The sequence below is a fragment of the Balaenoptera musculus genome, chromosome 10 (assembly GCF_009873245.2).
Source record: "Balaenoptera musculus isolate JJ_BM4_2016_0621 chromosome 10, mBalMus1.pri.v3, whole genome shotgun sequence".
Lineage (NCBI taxonomy): Eukaryota > Metazoa > Chordata > Mammalia > Artiodactyla > Balaenopteridae > Balaenoptera > Balaenoptera musculus.
The window spans coordinates 55,688,800-55,706,963 of NC_045794.1; the positions used below are offsets into that span (position 1 = coordinate 55,688,800).

Consider the following 18,164-nt stretch of genomic DNA (forward strand, 5'->3'; position numbering starts at 1 on the left):
CTCTAAGAGAAAACATGATGTAAATGGATTATAAACCTGAATATAAACGCTAAAACCGTAAAACCTTTAAGAAAAATAGAGAAAATCTTTGGGACCCAAGGGTAGGTAAAGATTTCCTATACAAGAGACAGAAAGCAATTACCATAAAGGAAAAAACTGATTACTTAGACCATCAAAATATAAAACTCTGCTCTTCAAAGACATTAAGAAAATAAGTAAGCCACAGACTGGGAGAAAATATTTGCAGGACGATAACTGACCAAAAAAACTCATGTCCAGCATATATAAAGAACTCTTACAGGGCTTCCCTGGTGGCGCAGTGGTTGGGAGTCTGCCTGCCAATGCAGGGGACACGGGTTCGAGCCCTGGTCTGGGAAGATCCCACATGCCACGGAGCAGCTGGGCCCGTGAGCCACAACTACTGAGCCTGCGCATCTGGAGCCTGTGCTCCGCAACAAGAGAGGCCGCGACAGTGAGAGGCCTGCGCACCGCGATGAGGAGTGGCCCCCGCTTGCCGCGGCTGGGGAAGGCCCTCGCACAGAAACGAAGACCCAACACAGCCATAAATAAATAAATTAATTAAAAAAAAAAAAAAAGAACTCTTACAACTCAATAATAAAAAGGCCAAAAAAATTTTTAAAAGTGGACAAAATAGTACAACAGATGATTCTTAAAGGAAAACATACCTAACCATGTGCCTGTGAAAAGTGCTCAAGTCAATGGTGAATGCAAATTAAAACCATGAGATACCACTATACATCCATCAGAATGGCTAAAATCAAAGACTAACAACCAAATGTTTGGGAGGATGTGGAGCAACTGTGACTGGGACACCTTGCTGGGGAATGTAAAATGGTACAATCTTTGGGGAAAGTTTTGACTATTTCTATTCTTGTGGATAACTGTCTATTTTATTGGCCTTTTCAAATATTCTATTATAAACAACCATCTACCCTTTAACCCAGAAGTTTCACTCAAATGCATAATGTTTAGAATAAGTAAAGTGATGTAACAACAGATGAAATAAATTGAAAATATGGTAGAATACCATATACAATTCTGACCAAGTATATTAGAACATCTAAGTAAAATGGACACTTTTCTAGGACGATGAAAAACCAAACATTGATTCAAAAAAAAAAATCTGAATAGTTTACTAACCATGATGAGTATATGAGGGTTCATCATACTGTCTACTCTTCTGTATGTTTGGAGTTTTAAAATAAAATGTCTAAAAATATGGTTTCAAGAAGTAATGCTTTCCCCTGTCTGGCGAGGGCTAAATTTGCTCAGCACCAACAATACCTAGCAAGTCGACTCAACAGACACAGAAAATACCAAACAAGAAACGGGTCCCAGATTGGCGCAGCCAGGTTTAGGTAACCCAGGAGGTAGTGGACCAAGGACGCAGCTCTCCGCACCCATAGCTCAACGCGCCTGCGCAGGTAGAAGCCACTTCCTGAACTGTTCAAGGGCGGAAGCGTGGGCTCCCCGAGTCACGTGGCCGCGGGCGGAAGGGGGCGGAGCGCGCGGGACGTGCTGCCGCGTAGTCGCCGGCTGAATGGGCGGTGGCAGAGCATGTGTGATCCGCTGAGGCTGCTGCTTGCCTGGGACCCAGAGGTTGCATGCCTCTCCCCGGCCGGACCGTAAAGCCGGGGGCTGCGAGGACGCGGCGACGGAGGAGGAGGCAAAGGGCAGCTGGAGATAGGCCGGGCGCCCCTTTCCGAGGGTGAAGGGCCCCCGCTCTGCGGGGGTCATGGCAGCGCTGGCGGACAGAGTACGAGGCAGCGGGCGCATCGCCGCCGGGCTCCTGCTCAACCTACTGGTGTCCATCTGCATCGTGTTCCTCAACAAATGGATCTATGTCCACTACGGCTTCCCCAACATGAGCCTGACCCTGGTGCACTTCGTGGTAACTTGGCTGGGCTTGTACGTCTGCCAGAAACTGGACATGTTTGCCCCCAAAAGTCTGCCGCCTTCCAAGCTCCTCCTCCTGGCCCTCAGCTTCTGTGGCTTCGTGGTCTTCACCAACTTATCTCTGCAGAACAACACCATAGGCACCTATCAGCTGGCCAAGGCCATGACCACGCCGGTGATCATAGTCATCCAGACCTTCTGCTATAAGAAAACCTTCTCCACCAAATTACAGCTCACGCTGGTGAGTAGCTTCAGCTGGGCGAGGCGCACCTCTAACAACCCACCTCCTGCACAGTCTTTCTCCCCGGGAAATTTGAATGGTTAACCTTGCGCCACGCTCTTTCCCGTGATCTGGAAATCCACACGAGTCCTTTGTGAGCAAGTGAACTTCAGGCTTATTTGGGGAAGGTGAAAAAAAGCCATCATGGCGCTCTATTGGGCTTTTAGCCCAGTAGAGTGTGCTTGTGTGAGTTTTAATAACTACTCTTTGATGGAAATCCTTAAATGCTATGATCGGTAAGAAAAGAAAGCTGTGTTGGGTGATGCAAATCTGTATGGGATTAAGTGCAAAAGCTCAAACTGAAAAACTGAAAAACTTTTATGATAAACGTAAAATGTTAAGTCTCAGGATATGTTTTGGGCGACATACTGCAGAGGCTTCAGCGTCTTTAAATAAGATAGACTAAAATAATCTTAGCACTTCATAACTTACAGCATTTAAAATCTTAATGCTTTTGTTATATGTTTATGTTTATATATTGTTTAGACACTGGTTTTGGGGTCCATTTACTACTATGTGCACGCATGTGGTATTTTCTTGCAAAGTGTAATGCATCGACTCATTTTACCCAGAATTTTAAATAGAATTAAATGTGAGCGTAAATATAGAATTATCATATTTCATTTTGAAGAAATAGGATTACCAGTCCGTTTTTTTAAATGGAAAAAATATTTATAGAGGTTCATTGTTTCCTAATGATGTTTTTATGATTAACCTTTCAAGACACTGTGAAAGGAATACTAATTTTATGTCTCATAAATTTAATCTGAACAACGTTTACCTCTTTTTCTTTACAGATTCCTATAACTGTAGGTGTAATCCTAAATTCTTATTACGATGTGAAGTTTAATTTCCTTGGAACGGTGTTTGCTGCTCTTGGTGTTTTAGTTACATCCCTTTATCAAGTGGTTGGTAATTTTTTTTTTCTTTATGTGCCCTTTTTAGCAGATTTCATAAATTTTGAAGCTGTGCCCCAAGGTTTAGACAATACAGTATAGAGACAATAGACTGTTGGGAAGAAAGCATAATTGCATAAATTGTCTGACTCAAGGTGAAGAGAAGAAAGGAGACAGAGAAACTTGGGTGTATGATGCTCACCAAGTACCTCCCTACCTGTTTGTAAGTGTATATTACCCATGCTTAACAGTCTGAGTTTGGGGTGATGGTATATATATTATTTTCTGGGAAATCTTTACAAAATGAACAGTAAGACTTTTTACTTGAGGATTGAGTCCATTGGTTGTATTTACCATTTACTCTTTAATTATGACATTACTGTGAAGGAGTGAGTACAGGTGCAAAAATTTGAACAGGAAAGGAAAATTTGAGATTTATAAATCTTTGCCTCAGAAGATATGCTGCTGTTACAGCTTGTATATTCTAATCATTTTTCTCCGTCAATATTTTATAGCAATGGGTATTTCACTTCTTGCACTAGCGCGGTGCCTTGCCTGTAACGGCCATTTATTTGACATTTGTTCATGGATTCACTTACTTCATTACCATAAAATCTCAACAAGTATTTTTGTTTGTTTCTTATGTAGTGGGGAAAAGAATAGTGAATGGCGAAGGGTACAGTGAAACAGTGTTTCCTCTGTACTGAAAACCTTGGACTGGAAATTCTGGTTTCCAGTGCCTGCATATGGGGAATCAGAGCCAAAATGTGTGACCAATTTTACTTTTTTCATAAACATCCACTGGTTATAAACTAAGGCATTCTTGTTATGAATGCTAGGAGTTTAATAATACAGCCTTAGCATCTTAAATTTTCTAGTACTGGTCATTTCAGAAACATCGTTATGTGAAAATTCTGGGGTTGAATACATTTCTTAGTGGCAGAGAAGCAGTTTAAATGAAAGAGAGCAGTGACATGAGTGGGTGGAGAACCCGCTCAATCTTGTCACTTGGCCTCAAGATATTCTGTCTTTTACTGCAGAGAGAAATCAGAGGAAGCTCAGGTTTGTGCTTTAAGAAAATTGCATTTGGGCATACTTCAGTGAGTTTAAATTTAAAGTTTTTAATTAGATACAGTAAGTAAACATTCCTATTTCTCTTTTTTGTTAAATGGACTATTTTTGACCCAGTATGGATTAATTATTTATTAGATATAGCAAGAAATTTTATTTGTTGAACGTTAGAATTTCTTGTATTCCTTACACATCACTTCAATTCAGAGCACTCACTGTCCGCGCCAATATGACCATTTTGTTCACACAAGTTTCAAAATTGCTATAGGGTGGAATCAAAGGATTCTGTATCTCTCAGGTAGATATTTGAAATGAGATTGACCGAGGAATGATTGTAGACTAAGTCATGGGCAGAGTTTTTGATTATCAGTAAATGGTAAAAGTACTGGTACAGAATAGGTGTATTCCCTCCCAAAATTCATTTTAAGGAAAGTTGTATTTTCCCATTGTAACCTCGTATAATTTCTAAGTTATTTCTTCTTATACTGCTAGGGCATTAAAAGGAATTAAGAGATGAATGACCAGCTATTAGTTTTAGTTGTAGAAAGATGGTTGACTCCTTCATTCATTCAGCAGACATTTCTTCTGCTTTATGCTCAACCTTGATACAAAGATAAAGGGCAGCTATAATCCAGCATTGCAGAAACACATGGAGACAGCTGATGACAAGTAGTATAGCTCAGAGTATGAGGCAAGTTCTGAGGAGCACCAGGGAAGAAGTGGTAGTTCTGCAAGAGGGCGGTAGTGAGGTAAGACTTTATGGGAAGGTTAACAATTTAAATTGAAGAATGCACAGGAATTCGCTTAGCAAAGAAATAGAGCAGAGGTCTTTCTTTGCAATGATGTGTGAAAGTACAGAGCATTTTTGGAGAACTTGATTTGTTTGGTGGGACCGGACTCTAGTTGCGTGGTGGAAAGACAAGGCTGAGGGGTGGGTGAGACCAGATGGCAGAGTTTTGAGTGTTATGCTGAGGAAGTGTGCCCTTTATCCTGCAGGTACCAGGAGAGGAGTTCAGATGGGCAGTGACTTGATCATTCCCTGTGTTTTAGAAACTTCACTCTGGTGGCAGTGAAGGATGAATAAGAGGGACGACAGGGTGACAGGCAGAGCAGTCAGGAAGTGCTCCATGGTTTAAGGGGAAGACAGGAGGGACCTGAACAAGGACAGTGGTACTGGACGTGGAAAGGAAAAACAGACTTCAGAGACCTTTTGGAGAAAGAATTAGTAGGACCTAACTGAATGTGAGAATGAGGAAAATAAGGAGTCTGATCCTTGGAGGAGATTATGTCATTAATTATTGGACCAACACAGGAGGAGCTAATTTGGAGAAGGAAGTAATCAGCTTAATCTCAAACAAGCTTCTTCAGGTGATCTGACTGAAGATGACCAGTAAGCTGTTGAAGGTGGGACTTGAAGGATGCTCAAGGAAGGAGGTCAGAGCTGTAGGTGTCAGTGGATAGTAAAAGATCAGTCAGGGAGATGAAAGAGGAAAGCCAGACATCTCCCTTACAGATAGTAAGTGAGGGAACATTTGAGTGAGGAAGCAGCGCAAACCAGAAGTCAAGTTCTTCCAAGAGAAATCTGCAGGTTCTGCAGAGGGCTCCGGCCGGAAGGGGACCGAGGGCAGTCCTTCGGTGTGGCCACTAGAGGTGAAGGTGCCCTTTTGGGGAGCAGTTTCATGAGAGGGTTGGTGGGCAGAAGCCAGGCTGCACGGCAGGTGGAGGCCTGAGAGTCACCACCATTCCAGGCTGTCTGTCCTGTGTCAGAGACACACAGCTGCCCAGAGAGGCTGCTGGAGCAACACAGGGCTGTGCACATACTCTCTGCATTCATTTTTGTTTACTGCGGTGTCCCAAGCAAAAGAATCAATTCTTTGTCCTTCATGTTCACAGCAGACTCTTATTAAGGCTGACAGGAGTATGCTTCAGATTTCTTGCTCTTCTATTTTTGTCTTGGTGAATTTCTATAGACTTAGCGTTTATGTAACAGGATACCCGGACCTACAGGAAAAAGGATTATGTAGGAGCAGTTATTCAAAAGCCTGGCTGTTCCTGCCAGATCTTATTCAGACAGTCCGATCAAGCTTTCTCTAAAGCCTCCTTTTCAGTTATCTTTGTGAAGCATTTTGAGAACTGATGGGATTTGAGGCTTTGGGGTGTTGGTTCTACAGAAGGATAGTCTTTTAAAGTTTGTGATTATCTAGTTTATTGAGGAGTATTGGTGTGGGATTACCCACAGAAACGTCAGCCATAAAGAGGAATGTTCCTTCTACCATCGATTGGGTTTTCTGAAGTGAATGAAAAGACCTCACATACCTTTCTGGCCACACATATTGGCAGCCACCTGGGATAACTGAGGTTTCTGTCTAATCTGTAATTAGAGTCCGCCCTGCCCCCCAGTCTTCGTTTTGGGGGCCATTTTTAGAAAGAAATGAAGTCTGACGCTGCATCTGTATTCCTGCTTATCCTGCTTATAAATATTAGCCTGCTTAGAAATTTCCATTCCTGCCTAATTTTCCCACGATCGCTGATGCCTGTGGGCCCTGGTATGCACTGACTTTCCCCATCTACTCGGATCAGGAGGGAAGGGAGGATTTTTTTTCTCCTTTATAATTGAGAAGAAAATGGATTATCAGACATTGAATTTATAAAGCTCCTTTCATCCAGGGAGCTTAAAGGATATACATATATGTTATTGATCTTTGAAATCTTGTAGACTCATTAGGCATTTCCTCTTCCCCCCGCCCTGCCTCACATTCCCACGTGTGTGGCTAGAGTTGCATCTTTTGTTTGTTGAGTAATGCTATTTTTTTCTGCCTAACTCGTTCTCTCTCCTAATTTTCAGTGGGTAGGAGCCAAACAGCATGAATTGCAAGTGAACTCGATGCAGCTGCTGTACTACCAGGCCCCGATGTCATCTGCCATGTTGCTGGTCGCCGTGCCCTTCTTTGAGCCAGTGTTTGCAGAAGGAGGAATATTTGGTCCCTGGTCAGTCTCTGCTTTGGTAAGTTCTAATTGTTTTGGTGTCTAAGAAACAAGATAATAATAAGTTCTCCATTATTAATGCAATTTTTAGTTTTCAGAGCACTAGCTCAGATCCATTCTCACATTTAGTCTTTATAATCACCCTTTAAGGGAGGCAAGGTAAGGATTATTCATTAGATGGAGAAACTGAGGCACAGAAAGATTGAGGGACTTGCTTAGGGTTAAATTGCCAGTCAGTGGCCAAACCAGGACTAGAATTCAGGTCTTCTGATGTCTGGTTACTGTGCTGAGCCCGCCAGGCTATTGCCCACCAATACTTTGGGCATTTTTTTTTTTTAAATAATGAAAATGTAACTTTGTTGATTTTCTTGTAATAGTATAAGTAGTACATGCTCATTGTATGCATTTTTGAACATACATAAAATTATAAAGTGAAGGTCCCCCCGAATCCTGCCACACTAAGATAAACACCGTTACCGTTTTGGTGATGATCATTTCATGGATCTCTTTCATATACACAGACACACGCATGTGTGTGTATGTTTAATTTCATATGTATGTAACCGTATTATATATGCTGGGTTTTTGGGAGGTTTTTTTTGGCTGCGCCGCATGGCATTTGGGATGTTAGTTCCCCTACCAGGGATCGAACCCGTGCCCCCTGCAGTGGAAGCGTGGAGTCCTAACCACTGGACTGCCAGGGAATTCCCTATATATGCAGCTTTTATCATGGATTCCTTTTCCTCAGCCCTCCTACCCATACACACATCAACATCCCATTACCTCACCCCTACCCCTTGAAATAAGTCATGTTAACACTCTAGTGTTTGTTCTTCCATGTTTTTCTCCGTGCTGTGCATACCCACGTGTAAACACATACAACATACACAGGCACACATGCACGTATGTACACATAAATTACACATTGGTTTTTTTACAGAAGTGGGATCATATTACACATGATTTTCTGTATCTTGCTTTTCTCACTTAACAGTGTCTCATGCAAATCCCTTCAAATCATTCTTTCAGTACCTGTATAATAGTTCCAGTTCTTAACCACTATGAACAGTATTACAGTAAACATCCTGTGCGTGTGTCCTCATGAACTGGTGCTTTTTATTCTATGGGATAGAGTCCTAGAGTGGAATTGCCAGATCAAAGGGACCTGTACTTTGGGGACATTTTTTTAATAAAGTTAGAAAGTATAATCCCCCTATTTAGGAAAGGAACTTCTGCTTCCCATACTTTTAACACAATCAATGGGAACGTCTTTTTTGCTGGTGGTGTTGATTTATCCAAATTGCATTGCCCTTACTCTGCTCCAGGCACTATTCTAAGCTCTTTGCAAATATTAACTTATTTGATCCTCATAACAACTTTATTAGATGTTTACTGATGAGGAAACTGAGAGACAAAGCGTTAAGTAACTGACTCAAGGTCCACAGCAGAGCCAGACTTTGAATCCATGCATTCCAGATCCAAAGTCCACATTCTTAACCACCCTGCGAGGCTGCCTGTGAGCAGATTGATAGTTGTTTCGAATTCATATACTTTAGCATTTGCGCTTTTTTCCCAAGGTAGAAATCACTGGACCATGTCTCAGGTAATATCTCCCCTTGCTTTTACAAAAGTTACCCATCTTGGTCATCTTGCCTATCAACCACTGCAGCTTGAGCACCTTAGACTAGAAGGGGAGAGGCTTTATGTGACTGGCCCTCCGACAGATTTGAAAACGAGGACCTCAGCAGAAAGGCCATAAAAAAGGTCAAAGAAACAAGAGCACAGCAGTCTGAGGCCATTGAATAAGGGAAAGTCACCTGCATTCCTTCTTGTCCCTAGAGGGCATCATTGCCTCAAAGCAGAGCATGTCATTGTGTTTTTAATGATGTGCCAGGTCATCAAGAAATTGGCATGTGACATCCTGTGAGCTCAATAAAATTAACAAGGACACATTTCTAGAAACAGTTTTTAAAATCTTTAAGGAGCAAGTTTCTCTTAGTTGAAGATTTAATGGAACTCACTGTTGTAAAACAAATAAGGTGTTACTATTTCTACCTAAATAGGCTGCAAATCCAATTCCCCTGGTCTTCTTCTGACTGCACTGATTTAAAAACTGAGAAAACCCACATGGGACAGAAAGAATCTTCAAATATGACATTTTCTTTGCAATTTAAACTTCTTACTAATTCAAATTGTAACTAATATTTTCTCTAGATTCTCTTATTTCAGAAATAGAAAATGGTTTTATAACTTTTAAAATGAAATTGTGGGATACGTTTGGACAGAATGTTGTGTGTGTCTACAGTGGTACAGCCGCTTTGGTCCCCCATCTCAGCCGAGTCGGTTTATGCACCATCCCATGCACACACCTGGGCTTTCACGCCTCAATGCTTTGACCCATACTGTTTCCTGCCCCCGTTATTTCTTTCTCTAATCAAAACATGCATTTGAAATCCAAAGACTTTTCTTGCTATCGCAGCCCAGAAGGACATCTCCTGTCTAGAGAGTCCTACAGAACCTATCGTCTGTTTGCCTATTAATGAGGTAGAGCTCAGGACTCATTTTCTTTTCTTGCCTGAGCTGTTCATCTTGTATTGCACTCTCTCTTTCATGTGGTTAAGAGGTAGCATAGCAGAGCAGGTTAGGAGCAGGGACTCCAGTACCTTGGCCCTTCTACTTACTGGCTGTGTGTCTTAGGCAAGTTGCTTTACCTCTCTGTGCTCTGTTTTCTTGTCTGTAAAAAGGGAAGATATTTTACTCCCTCATGGCTGTTTGCAATGATTAAATGAGTTAATATATGTAAAATATTTAGAACAATTCTTAGTGCATAATAAGTACTATATAAGTATAAGCTATGATTATCAAGATTTTTATCATGTCCTCAAGCGGTTTCTAAGATCTTTGAGGGCAGGAACCCATTGTGTTCCTTACAAGGCCTGGCCTAGTTTTGTAGATACCTAATGAATGCCTACTGACTGAATTTAAATAAGAATAAATATGAACAATTCAGTGGAAAAAAGATCTGGAAGGATATATACCAACGTATTAATAGTGGTGAGTGGTTGGGATTTAAAGAATTCCTTATGAGTTCTCTTCACAAGGAAAGAACCTTTTTTTCTATTTCTTTTTCTATTATTTAATTTTGTATGCACGTGAGATGATGGATGTTCTCTAAACTTGCTGTGATAATCATTTCATAATGTGTGTAAATTAAATCATGATGCTGCACACCTTCAACTTACACAGTGCTGTATGTCAGTTATATCTCAATACAACTAGAAGGAAAAAAAGAATTCTTTATATTCTTCTTGCTCATCTTTATTGTCTGGTTTTTCTGTAATGAATATATATTACTTTTATAGTAAGAAATTATTACAAAATAATTTTTCTTTGGATAGATGAGAAAAATGAATCTGGAGATTTACATGCAGAGGCAGGATATTGTTGGAGAATTTTCCATTCTGCATTTTGTAGACAAAATTACATTTGTGAATACTGCTCATTCTGCTCTTTAACCCTCAGTTCTTGCTGTCTCCCAACTTGAGTTCTCTCTTTTTAAAAATCTTGTTTTTAATGGTTGATAGAAGTGCCTGATGAAGTGTATTTTCACTTGATGATTGCAATGATGGCAGCTGCTTTGCATTAATGATTCTTCTGGTTTATTTGTAGCTGATGGTCCTGCTCTCTGGAGTAATAGCTTTCATGGTGAACTTATCGATTTATTGGATCATTGGGAACACTTCACCAGTCACGTATCCTTTTCCTAACAACTTACAAATGCGTAGTCTTTTATATTCTCCAAAACTCTGTCACATTGATTTCCTTATTTGAGTCTCACACTTTCTATTGCATGCCTGAATTGAGTAGAGTGAGTTATTTTTAGTCTCTTACTAGAGTCTGTGGAAATTTAAAGAACTATGAACTGGGGAAACGGGTTAGCTTTCTGCATGATAAATGCTTTTGAATTTTCTTAAGGAATAGGTGACCTTTTCCCTTATCAGAATTAACATAGAGCACCATTCCTTGTGCATAGTAGGGTTAAATAAATATTTGTTGAGTGAATAATGGGGTGGATACTTATGTTTTCCATCACTTTTCAGTTATCGATAGTTCGATAATAATAAGGTAAAGGTGTGGTTAATCAAAATAACAGAAAATAATTTCAGACCAGTTACTCTGACTTTTGAGCTTGTTTTTGTACTTATCTGGCTATGGGTGTGCCTGCTTTTCTCCATATTACTTCAAATCAAGAAGTGGAGTCATGACTGGAATGTCTGAATCAAACTCAACTGCCCATTTTTAACATTTTGCTTTTAATGAGTGAACATCAAGATGTCAACAAAGTAAAAAAGCAGCGTATTTGCCAACTATCAGTAAATAGTGATAATAATAATAATGATAACAGTGATAATAATAATAATAATAATTTTTTTTAAAAAACCAACACTTGGGGACTTCCCTGGTGGCGCAGTGGTTATGACTCTGTGCTCCTGATGCAGGGGGCCCGGGTTCGATCCTTGGTCCAGGAACTAGGTCCCACATGCCGCAACTAAGAGTTTGCATGCCACAACTAAGAAGCCCACGTGCCGCAAATAAGGTGCTGGTGCAACCAAATAAATAAATAAATATTTTTTAAAAATTAAAAAATAAACAACACTTAATAAATGTTTATTTTGTGTCAGGCACTGTTCCAAACATCTTGTGTGTATTAAGCATTTAGTTTTTACAGCAGCTCGAAGAGATAAATTCTATCATTTTATTCTACAGAAGAGGAAATAGAGGCACAGAGAGGTTGAATAACTCACTTGGAGTTACCCAGCTGAGAAGTGTGGTGTCCAGATTTGAGCCCAGGTAGTCTAGCCCCAGGATTTATGCACCATGCTGCCAAATCAAGGCATCCAAGTATGTGCCCTGATTAAGAACATCCATTCATTCATTCAACAAATACTTATTGAATGCCCAGTATAAACTGTTCTTTGACTTAATAAATATTCACATACTGAATATCTACTGTCTGTCAGGCACTGGAGATATAGTAGTGAACCAAAGAGACAAAAATCTTTGCTCTCACGGGCTTAAATTCTGGGGAGGAAGACAGGCTATATACAAGAAAAGTAAGAAATGGGCATATACAGGGCTAGATTGTGTTAAGTGATAAGGAGAAAAAGGTTAAGCAGGAAAGGGGATGTGACATGTTGGGGGCAGGGATGCAGTTTTACGGAGGGTAGTCGGGAAGGCCTCAGCAAGACGGGTACTTTTGAGTAAAGACCTGAAGGAAGTGAGGTTGCTCTGTGCAGAGCAGGATGGGTAGCATTCCAGGCAGAGGGAACAGCAGGTGAGAGGCTGGAAGGAACAAGAAGCCTGTGTGGCTGGAGCAGGAAGAACAAAGGGTGGGTTCTTTGTCCCTGAAGAGTAACAGGGGGCCTGACTGAGCAGAACTTTCACACGAGGACTCCTACACCAAGTGAGAGAGGATGGCGTTGGAGTTTTGAGCAGAGAAATGCCATGATTTTATGTCTGTTCTAATAAGATCCTTCTCAGCTACTGTGTTGAGAACAGACCGGGGGGGGCTTTTCAACTCCAGTGCTATTGGCCTTTTTGGTCCAGTGGACAGGCCTCTCCTGTCCACTGGAGGATGTTTAGCAGCATCTCTGGCCTCTGCCCACTAGATGCCAGTAGCATCCCTTTCCCCAATTATGAAAACCGAACATGTGTCCAGACCTTGCCCAGGTGACAAAATCACCGCTGGTTGGGAACCACTGTACTGAAAGCGGCAAGAGAAGAAGGGAAGCCATCAGGAAGCCATGGTGGTTTGGTACCAGGACAGTCGCAGTGGACATAGTGAGAAGTGATTGGGTTCTGGATATATTTTCAAGTAGAGCCAGCAGGTTTTATTGGCAGACTGGATGTGGAGAATGAGAGAGGAAAGAAGGTTGCCACCCGGTTTGGGCCTGAGCACCCGGCAGGGTGGAGTTGCCATGGACTGAAATAGGACAGCCCCCAGGAGGTTTGGGGGTGGGGAGGAAGACCAAGTGCTCAGTTTTGGGTAAAACGAGTCTGAGTTCAAGGTCGAGGTCTCGGCTGGAGGTATTCCGGAGAGAGTCAGTAGTGTGTAGATGTGGTCTGAAGCAGTGAGCCTGGCTGAGATTACCAAGGAAACAAGTGAAAGAAAAAGAGGCGCCCACAGCCCGAGTCCTGGGTCACCTCGGTGTTTAGAGTTTGGAGAGATGACAGGAGCCAGGCGGAAGGGGCAGAGAAGGAGCAATCAAGGTGGAAGGAAGGAGGACAGGGTGTAGAAACCAAGTGAGGAGGAAGGGGAGTCCACTGTGTCCAAGGCCGCTGACAGGTCAAGCTCGAGGAAGGCTGGAAATGCATGGAGGAAGGGGTGTGGTGCGGTGGAGGGCACTGGCGATCTTGACGAGAACTCAGCGTGTCCAGGGGGAAGCTGAGCGGAGCAGAGTGGAGAATTAGAGAGAGGAATTGGAGATGTCGGGTATAGATTGCTCCCGTTTTGTTTTATTTTTCTAATTTACAAAAGGATTCATTGAAGAATTTCTTTAAATTTACCTTTCCTCTCGTATAAATATTTTTAACAGATCATGACCACTTCAAAGCGAGGCTGAGGAGTAAGGAAATGCTGAAGTGTGGGAGCCGGTTCACTTGAAGATAGCTCATAATTGAGAACGAAGCCTGGTTTATTACGGTTATAATTAACCTCCTTGGGAAGGTCCTCCATCCCGCAGGAAAATTACCCCTATTGGGTCAGGCCAGCACAGGTACCCTGGTGACTCAGCCCCTGCTCTCCTGCTCGGAAGCAACTTCCAAGCTGCTTAGTTGGGCTCAGAACAGAGGAGGGAGCCTGGGCTTTGAGGTCGGACAGGTCCAGGTGTGCCAGCCCGGCCCCGCCGCTGCCTGTGGGCCTGGGTGAGTTGTGGGAGATCTCGGGTCTCACTCTCATCACTTATGAAACGGGGGTTGTGGTACCTACAAAGTTGGGTGAGTGCTTGAGAGAATGTGTCCAGCACCTGGCAGATGTTTATTATGCCTAAGTACTGCTGTTGATAGCTGACCCACAGGGTGCTCACTGGGTGCTCGAAGCCTCGCGCACATTAGCTGAGTTAATCCTCACAATGATGCTGAGGCACAGAGTGGTCGCTCTTTCTAGTATTGTTTTTAGGAAGAGTAGATGGGTACATATCAGACATCTGAAAAATAATAAAGTACTAATCCATATATAAAAAACTATTTAAAATACGGGAAGAGAATAATTTATAAAGGAACCATTTGTGTGTCTTTAGTTTGTCTTTTAAATGAACAGTGATTTGGAAACACCCTAATCCAGCAGCAAGTTACTGGCAGTCTACTCGTCTCAAACATGGACTTTGGAGTTAAATAGACCCATCTATGTTTGACCTCTGGCTCTGCCACTTACTAACTCTGCGATCTAAGTTACCTAAAATCCTCAAGCCTCTACAGTTGTAGATGGGAGGAGTGATACCACAGTGAAGGGAAATGTGATGCTTAAATAAAATGGTGTTATATATGCACCTGGCGTAGTGCCTGGCCTGTATTGGTGCTCAGTGGTGTTCCATCCTGTGTCCCCGATTCCCTCCTAAACTTAAGCACACTGGCTGTGTTGACCTTGCGTCAGCCATCTGGCGCCTTTCACGTCTCACCTTATTTGCCGAGGGAAGTTTAGAAATGGCGCCATGAAACAGCATCACAAATTGCTCTACAGAAGACCTTCTCTGTACCTTGTTCTGAATCCCTTCCCCACCCTTGTACTGCAGCCCTTTTTCTCTTCTTTGGAGAGGTCAACAGGGAGAGTTGAGGCAGTCTCCTGTCACTGATTAATTGCTAAAACCTGCCTGAAGAAGCTAGGATCAAGCCAGCACTTCACTGAAGTTCCCGTTCTTTAGACGGGGTGGGAGAGGGGGCGATGGGGGCAGGGGTGGGGCCGCTGTTTAGTCTGCATTTCGTGCACTTCTCTCCAGGCACAGGAAGCCTTTGCTTCGTGTGTGTGTGTGTGTGTGTGTGTGTGTGTGTGTGTGTGTGTGTGTGTGTGTGTGTGTGTGTGTGTGTGTGTGTGTGTGTGTGTGTGTGTGTGTGTGTGTGTGTGTGTGTGTGTGAGAATATAACATCTAGCTTGTTCTTTTTTATCCTTATCCAAAAACCTCAGCTATAACATGTTTGGACACTTCAAGTTCTGCATTACGTTATTTGGAGGATATGTTTTATTTAAGGACCCATTGTCCATTAATCAGGGTCTTGGCATGTTATGTACACTATTTGGCATTCTTGCCTATACCCATTTTAAACTCAGTGAACAGGAAGGAAGTAAGAGTAAATTGGTGCAACGTCCTTAATTAGGTTTTCGTAGAGAAAAGAAAGTCGCCTGAAGAAGATAAAAAAAAAGTATTAAGTGTGCAAGTTACTTTCAAAGATGAAACAAAAATTATATTGCAAAATGCATTAAATAATGGTTTGAAAGAAGTTAAGCAAAGGAAATTTTATTCATAAATCTGACTCTCTTGGGACTTACCTGGTGGTCCAGTGGTTGGGACTCCACGCTTTCACTGCCAAGGGTGCAGGTTTGATCCCTGGTCAGGGAACTAAGATCACACAAGCCATGTGGCACAGCCAAAAATTAAAAAAAATTTTAAATAAAAGTAAAGTAAAATAAATATGACTTTCTCTTTTAGAGTACCTTTTTTAAAAAACGTAATTCTCTAAAACATGGCTCATGCTTCTTTTCAAAGATGATTCTATGAAGTATACAGAATGTTTGGTTATATCAAATGAAGTACATGAAATTAAAGTTCTGTAATGGTGACAAAGGAATTCAGATCACTGTACTACAAACGTGTAGTGGTTTTTAAGGAAGGACACATAGGACTCCTCTACTTGCTCGTAGGTGGTCCCCAATGTGAGCTCTGTTATAATTTAGGCCAAAGTATTCAAGTCAGAATTTAAAGCTAGCATTTCTATTGATATTTTAGTTGTTTTAGTATAACTTCCGGCTTTTTTCATTTATAGATATGAAATAACATTTCTAGAAAGCAAAGTGTAGTAAAGGGGACCATAAGCCAAAATCCGGTTCTAAAAGTACCATTTCTCTAGTAGAAAATTGGTGTAAGAAGTTAGATGTTATTAAAAAAAAATACAGTTTCTGTAGGTATTCTCTTGTTTTGAGCTCTCAGTGAACTCTAGAAACTATACATGAAGTTAAAAAACAAAATAGCTCCATGTTTAAATGGCTCAAAGAAAAGACTACAGGAGGAATTGAGCAGGTTTCTTCTTATCCTGGTGACTGTTCTTCTGGCCTCTTTGAGCATTTCATGTTGGTAATTTCTTAAGACTACCTTCCTGCTGTCATTCCCTACCCGCCACGTGTGAGGCATCCGTCGAGCTTTCTTTGGCACTGAAGGATTTGGAGTGAACTACGTCAGCCTTTCTAAGGGGGCTGAGGAAAATTCTTGAGCAGCAAGTCAAGGCAAATGTTATCAAAGACTAAGCAGAAGCTTGATGAAGATACGAGGAAAGATTTGAAAGAGAAGTAGAGAAACAGTCAATATTTAACAAGTTCCATGAGTTTTTTAAAGGGATAATTTAAAAAAATGTTATAGGGGAAATACATGATACTTAAGGAAATAATTGTGCCACATATTTAATTGCAAAGTCTATTTCTGCCTTCCAACGTTTGACATTTGAGAATTCAAAGCAGTTGTTGATAACCTCTCACAATAAATTGACTGAAACAGGTAATCCCTCTTGTAATAAGTAATTCTTTTTCTAAACATTGTTTAGAAACTTCAAGTGAGAACACAACACTTAGGAGGACGAAGAACCACATGTATAAAATATGCCTTTTAGGATTATTTTTTTCCTGGCCTGTTTGAAATGAAAAGCCTCACTGAAAATCTTATTTTGACAGAATTTCAATGTATCAGTCAATCTGTTGTGTGATTTTTATGTGTGGTTTTCTGTTTTTGTTTTAAATACTTTTGGTTCTTCTCCGTTTCCAAAGATACATTTTATTGTGCTAAGAAATACAAAGCAGATTGTCTTGCCAGATGAACCTCAGGAGTTATGTTTGTCTAAGAAATGTTCTCTGTGTATGTTTAAATTAACATATAATTATTTCCCAAAAGCTGGAGAAAAGTATTTCAGCATTTCAGAGGATTATGCGACTTCTGTGCACTAACAGCTGAGTTGATTTGTGCCATGTACAAATTCTTCTTAACTGTAAATACAACTTGGGGAGGGGATTTATAATAAATGTTGGAGAGTTATAATAAATGACTGATGTCAATAGGAATGCAAGGAAGGTTGGAACAAGATAGCATGGGGGGGTATGTATTTATAAGTGAATAAAATATGTACTCCTGGAACTAGAGTCTGATAAACATTTTTTGCCCTGAAGACCATCTTCCCATTGAAAAGGAAATTCCTGGGGGAAAAATGTACCAGACCATAAGGACCAACCATAGAGACAAACCAGAAATGCAGTGCTATGGAAGAAAACATGCTGGCTGTCCTTTTGTTACGGATGTAACTGCACTTGTTTTTTATTGTATACTCGATGACTGGGCTTCAGCTGTTACCTGTTATAAATAAAGAGAACCTGATGTTTTTACTTTCAAGTTGCACGTTAGAACCGGCAGAAGAAGGATGGCATCCGTGTATATGCAGGGGTAACAGTGGCCTGTCCAGCTCCCAAATATGCAGCATCTAATGAAGCAAAATCCTCATCTCCCTTTTAAAATAACATAAAGGAGAAATCTTTTCCTATGAAATGAAGCAAGCTTTTTCCTGTTGCATTTTTAAAAATACTTTTTAAATCTTGCTAGTTTCAAATCAGTGGTCATCTTTTCTAAAAAAAATCTACTTAAAAGCAACAGCACTAATCGAGCACTCCACATTGACCCCATCGGTGAATAGTTGTTGGGTGAATGATTATGGCCAAAGGAGAAAGTCTGATTAAACGAATGAAGACCAGATTTATTAGATAGATT

General features: G+C 41.2%; 1 protein-coding gene across 2 annotated transcripts; it reads left to right on the forward strand.

Annotated features, from left to right (window-relative positions):
* The first annotated feature begins 1,545 nt into the window (after positions 1-1,545).
* On the forward strand, positions 1,546-17,762 carry SLC35E3 (solute carrier family 35 member E3). 2 transcript variants are annotated; one of them, XM_036867142.1, is made up of 5 exons: positions 1,546-2,158; positions 2,995-3,105; positions 7,010-7,168; positions 10,819-10,901; positions 15,329-17,540. In XM_036867142.1, the coding sequence occupies exons 1-5, from the start codon at positions 1,757-1,759 to the stop codon at positions 15,513-15,515; spliced, it is 942 nt and encodes a 313-aa protein (XP_036723037.1). In that variant the 5' UTR covers positions 1,546-1,756; the 3' UTR covers positions 15,516-17,540. The 2 variants fall into 2 exon arrangements, with proteins under 2 accessions (XP_036723037.1, XP_036723038.1); XM_036867143.1 differs by lacking the exon at positions 2,995-3,105 and having other exon boundaries at positions 15,329-17,762.
* The last annotated feature ends 402 nt before the right edge of the window (positions 17,763-18,164 follow it).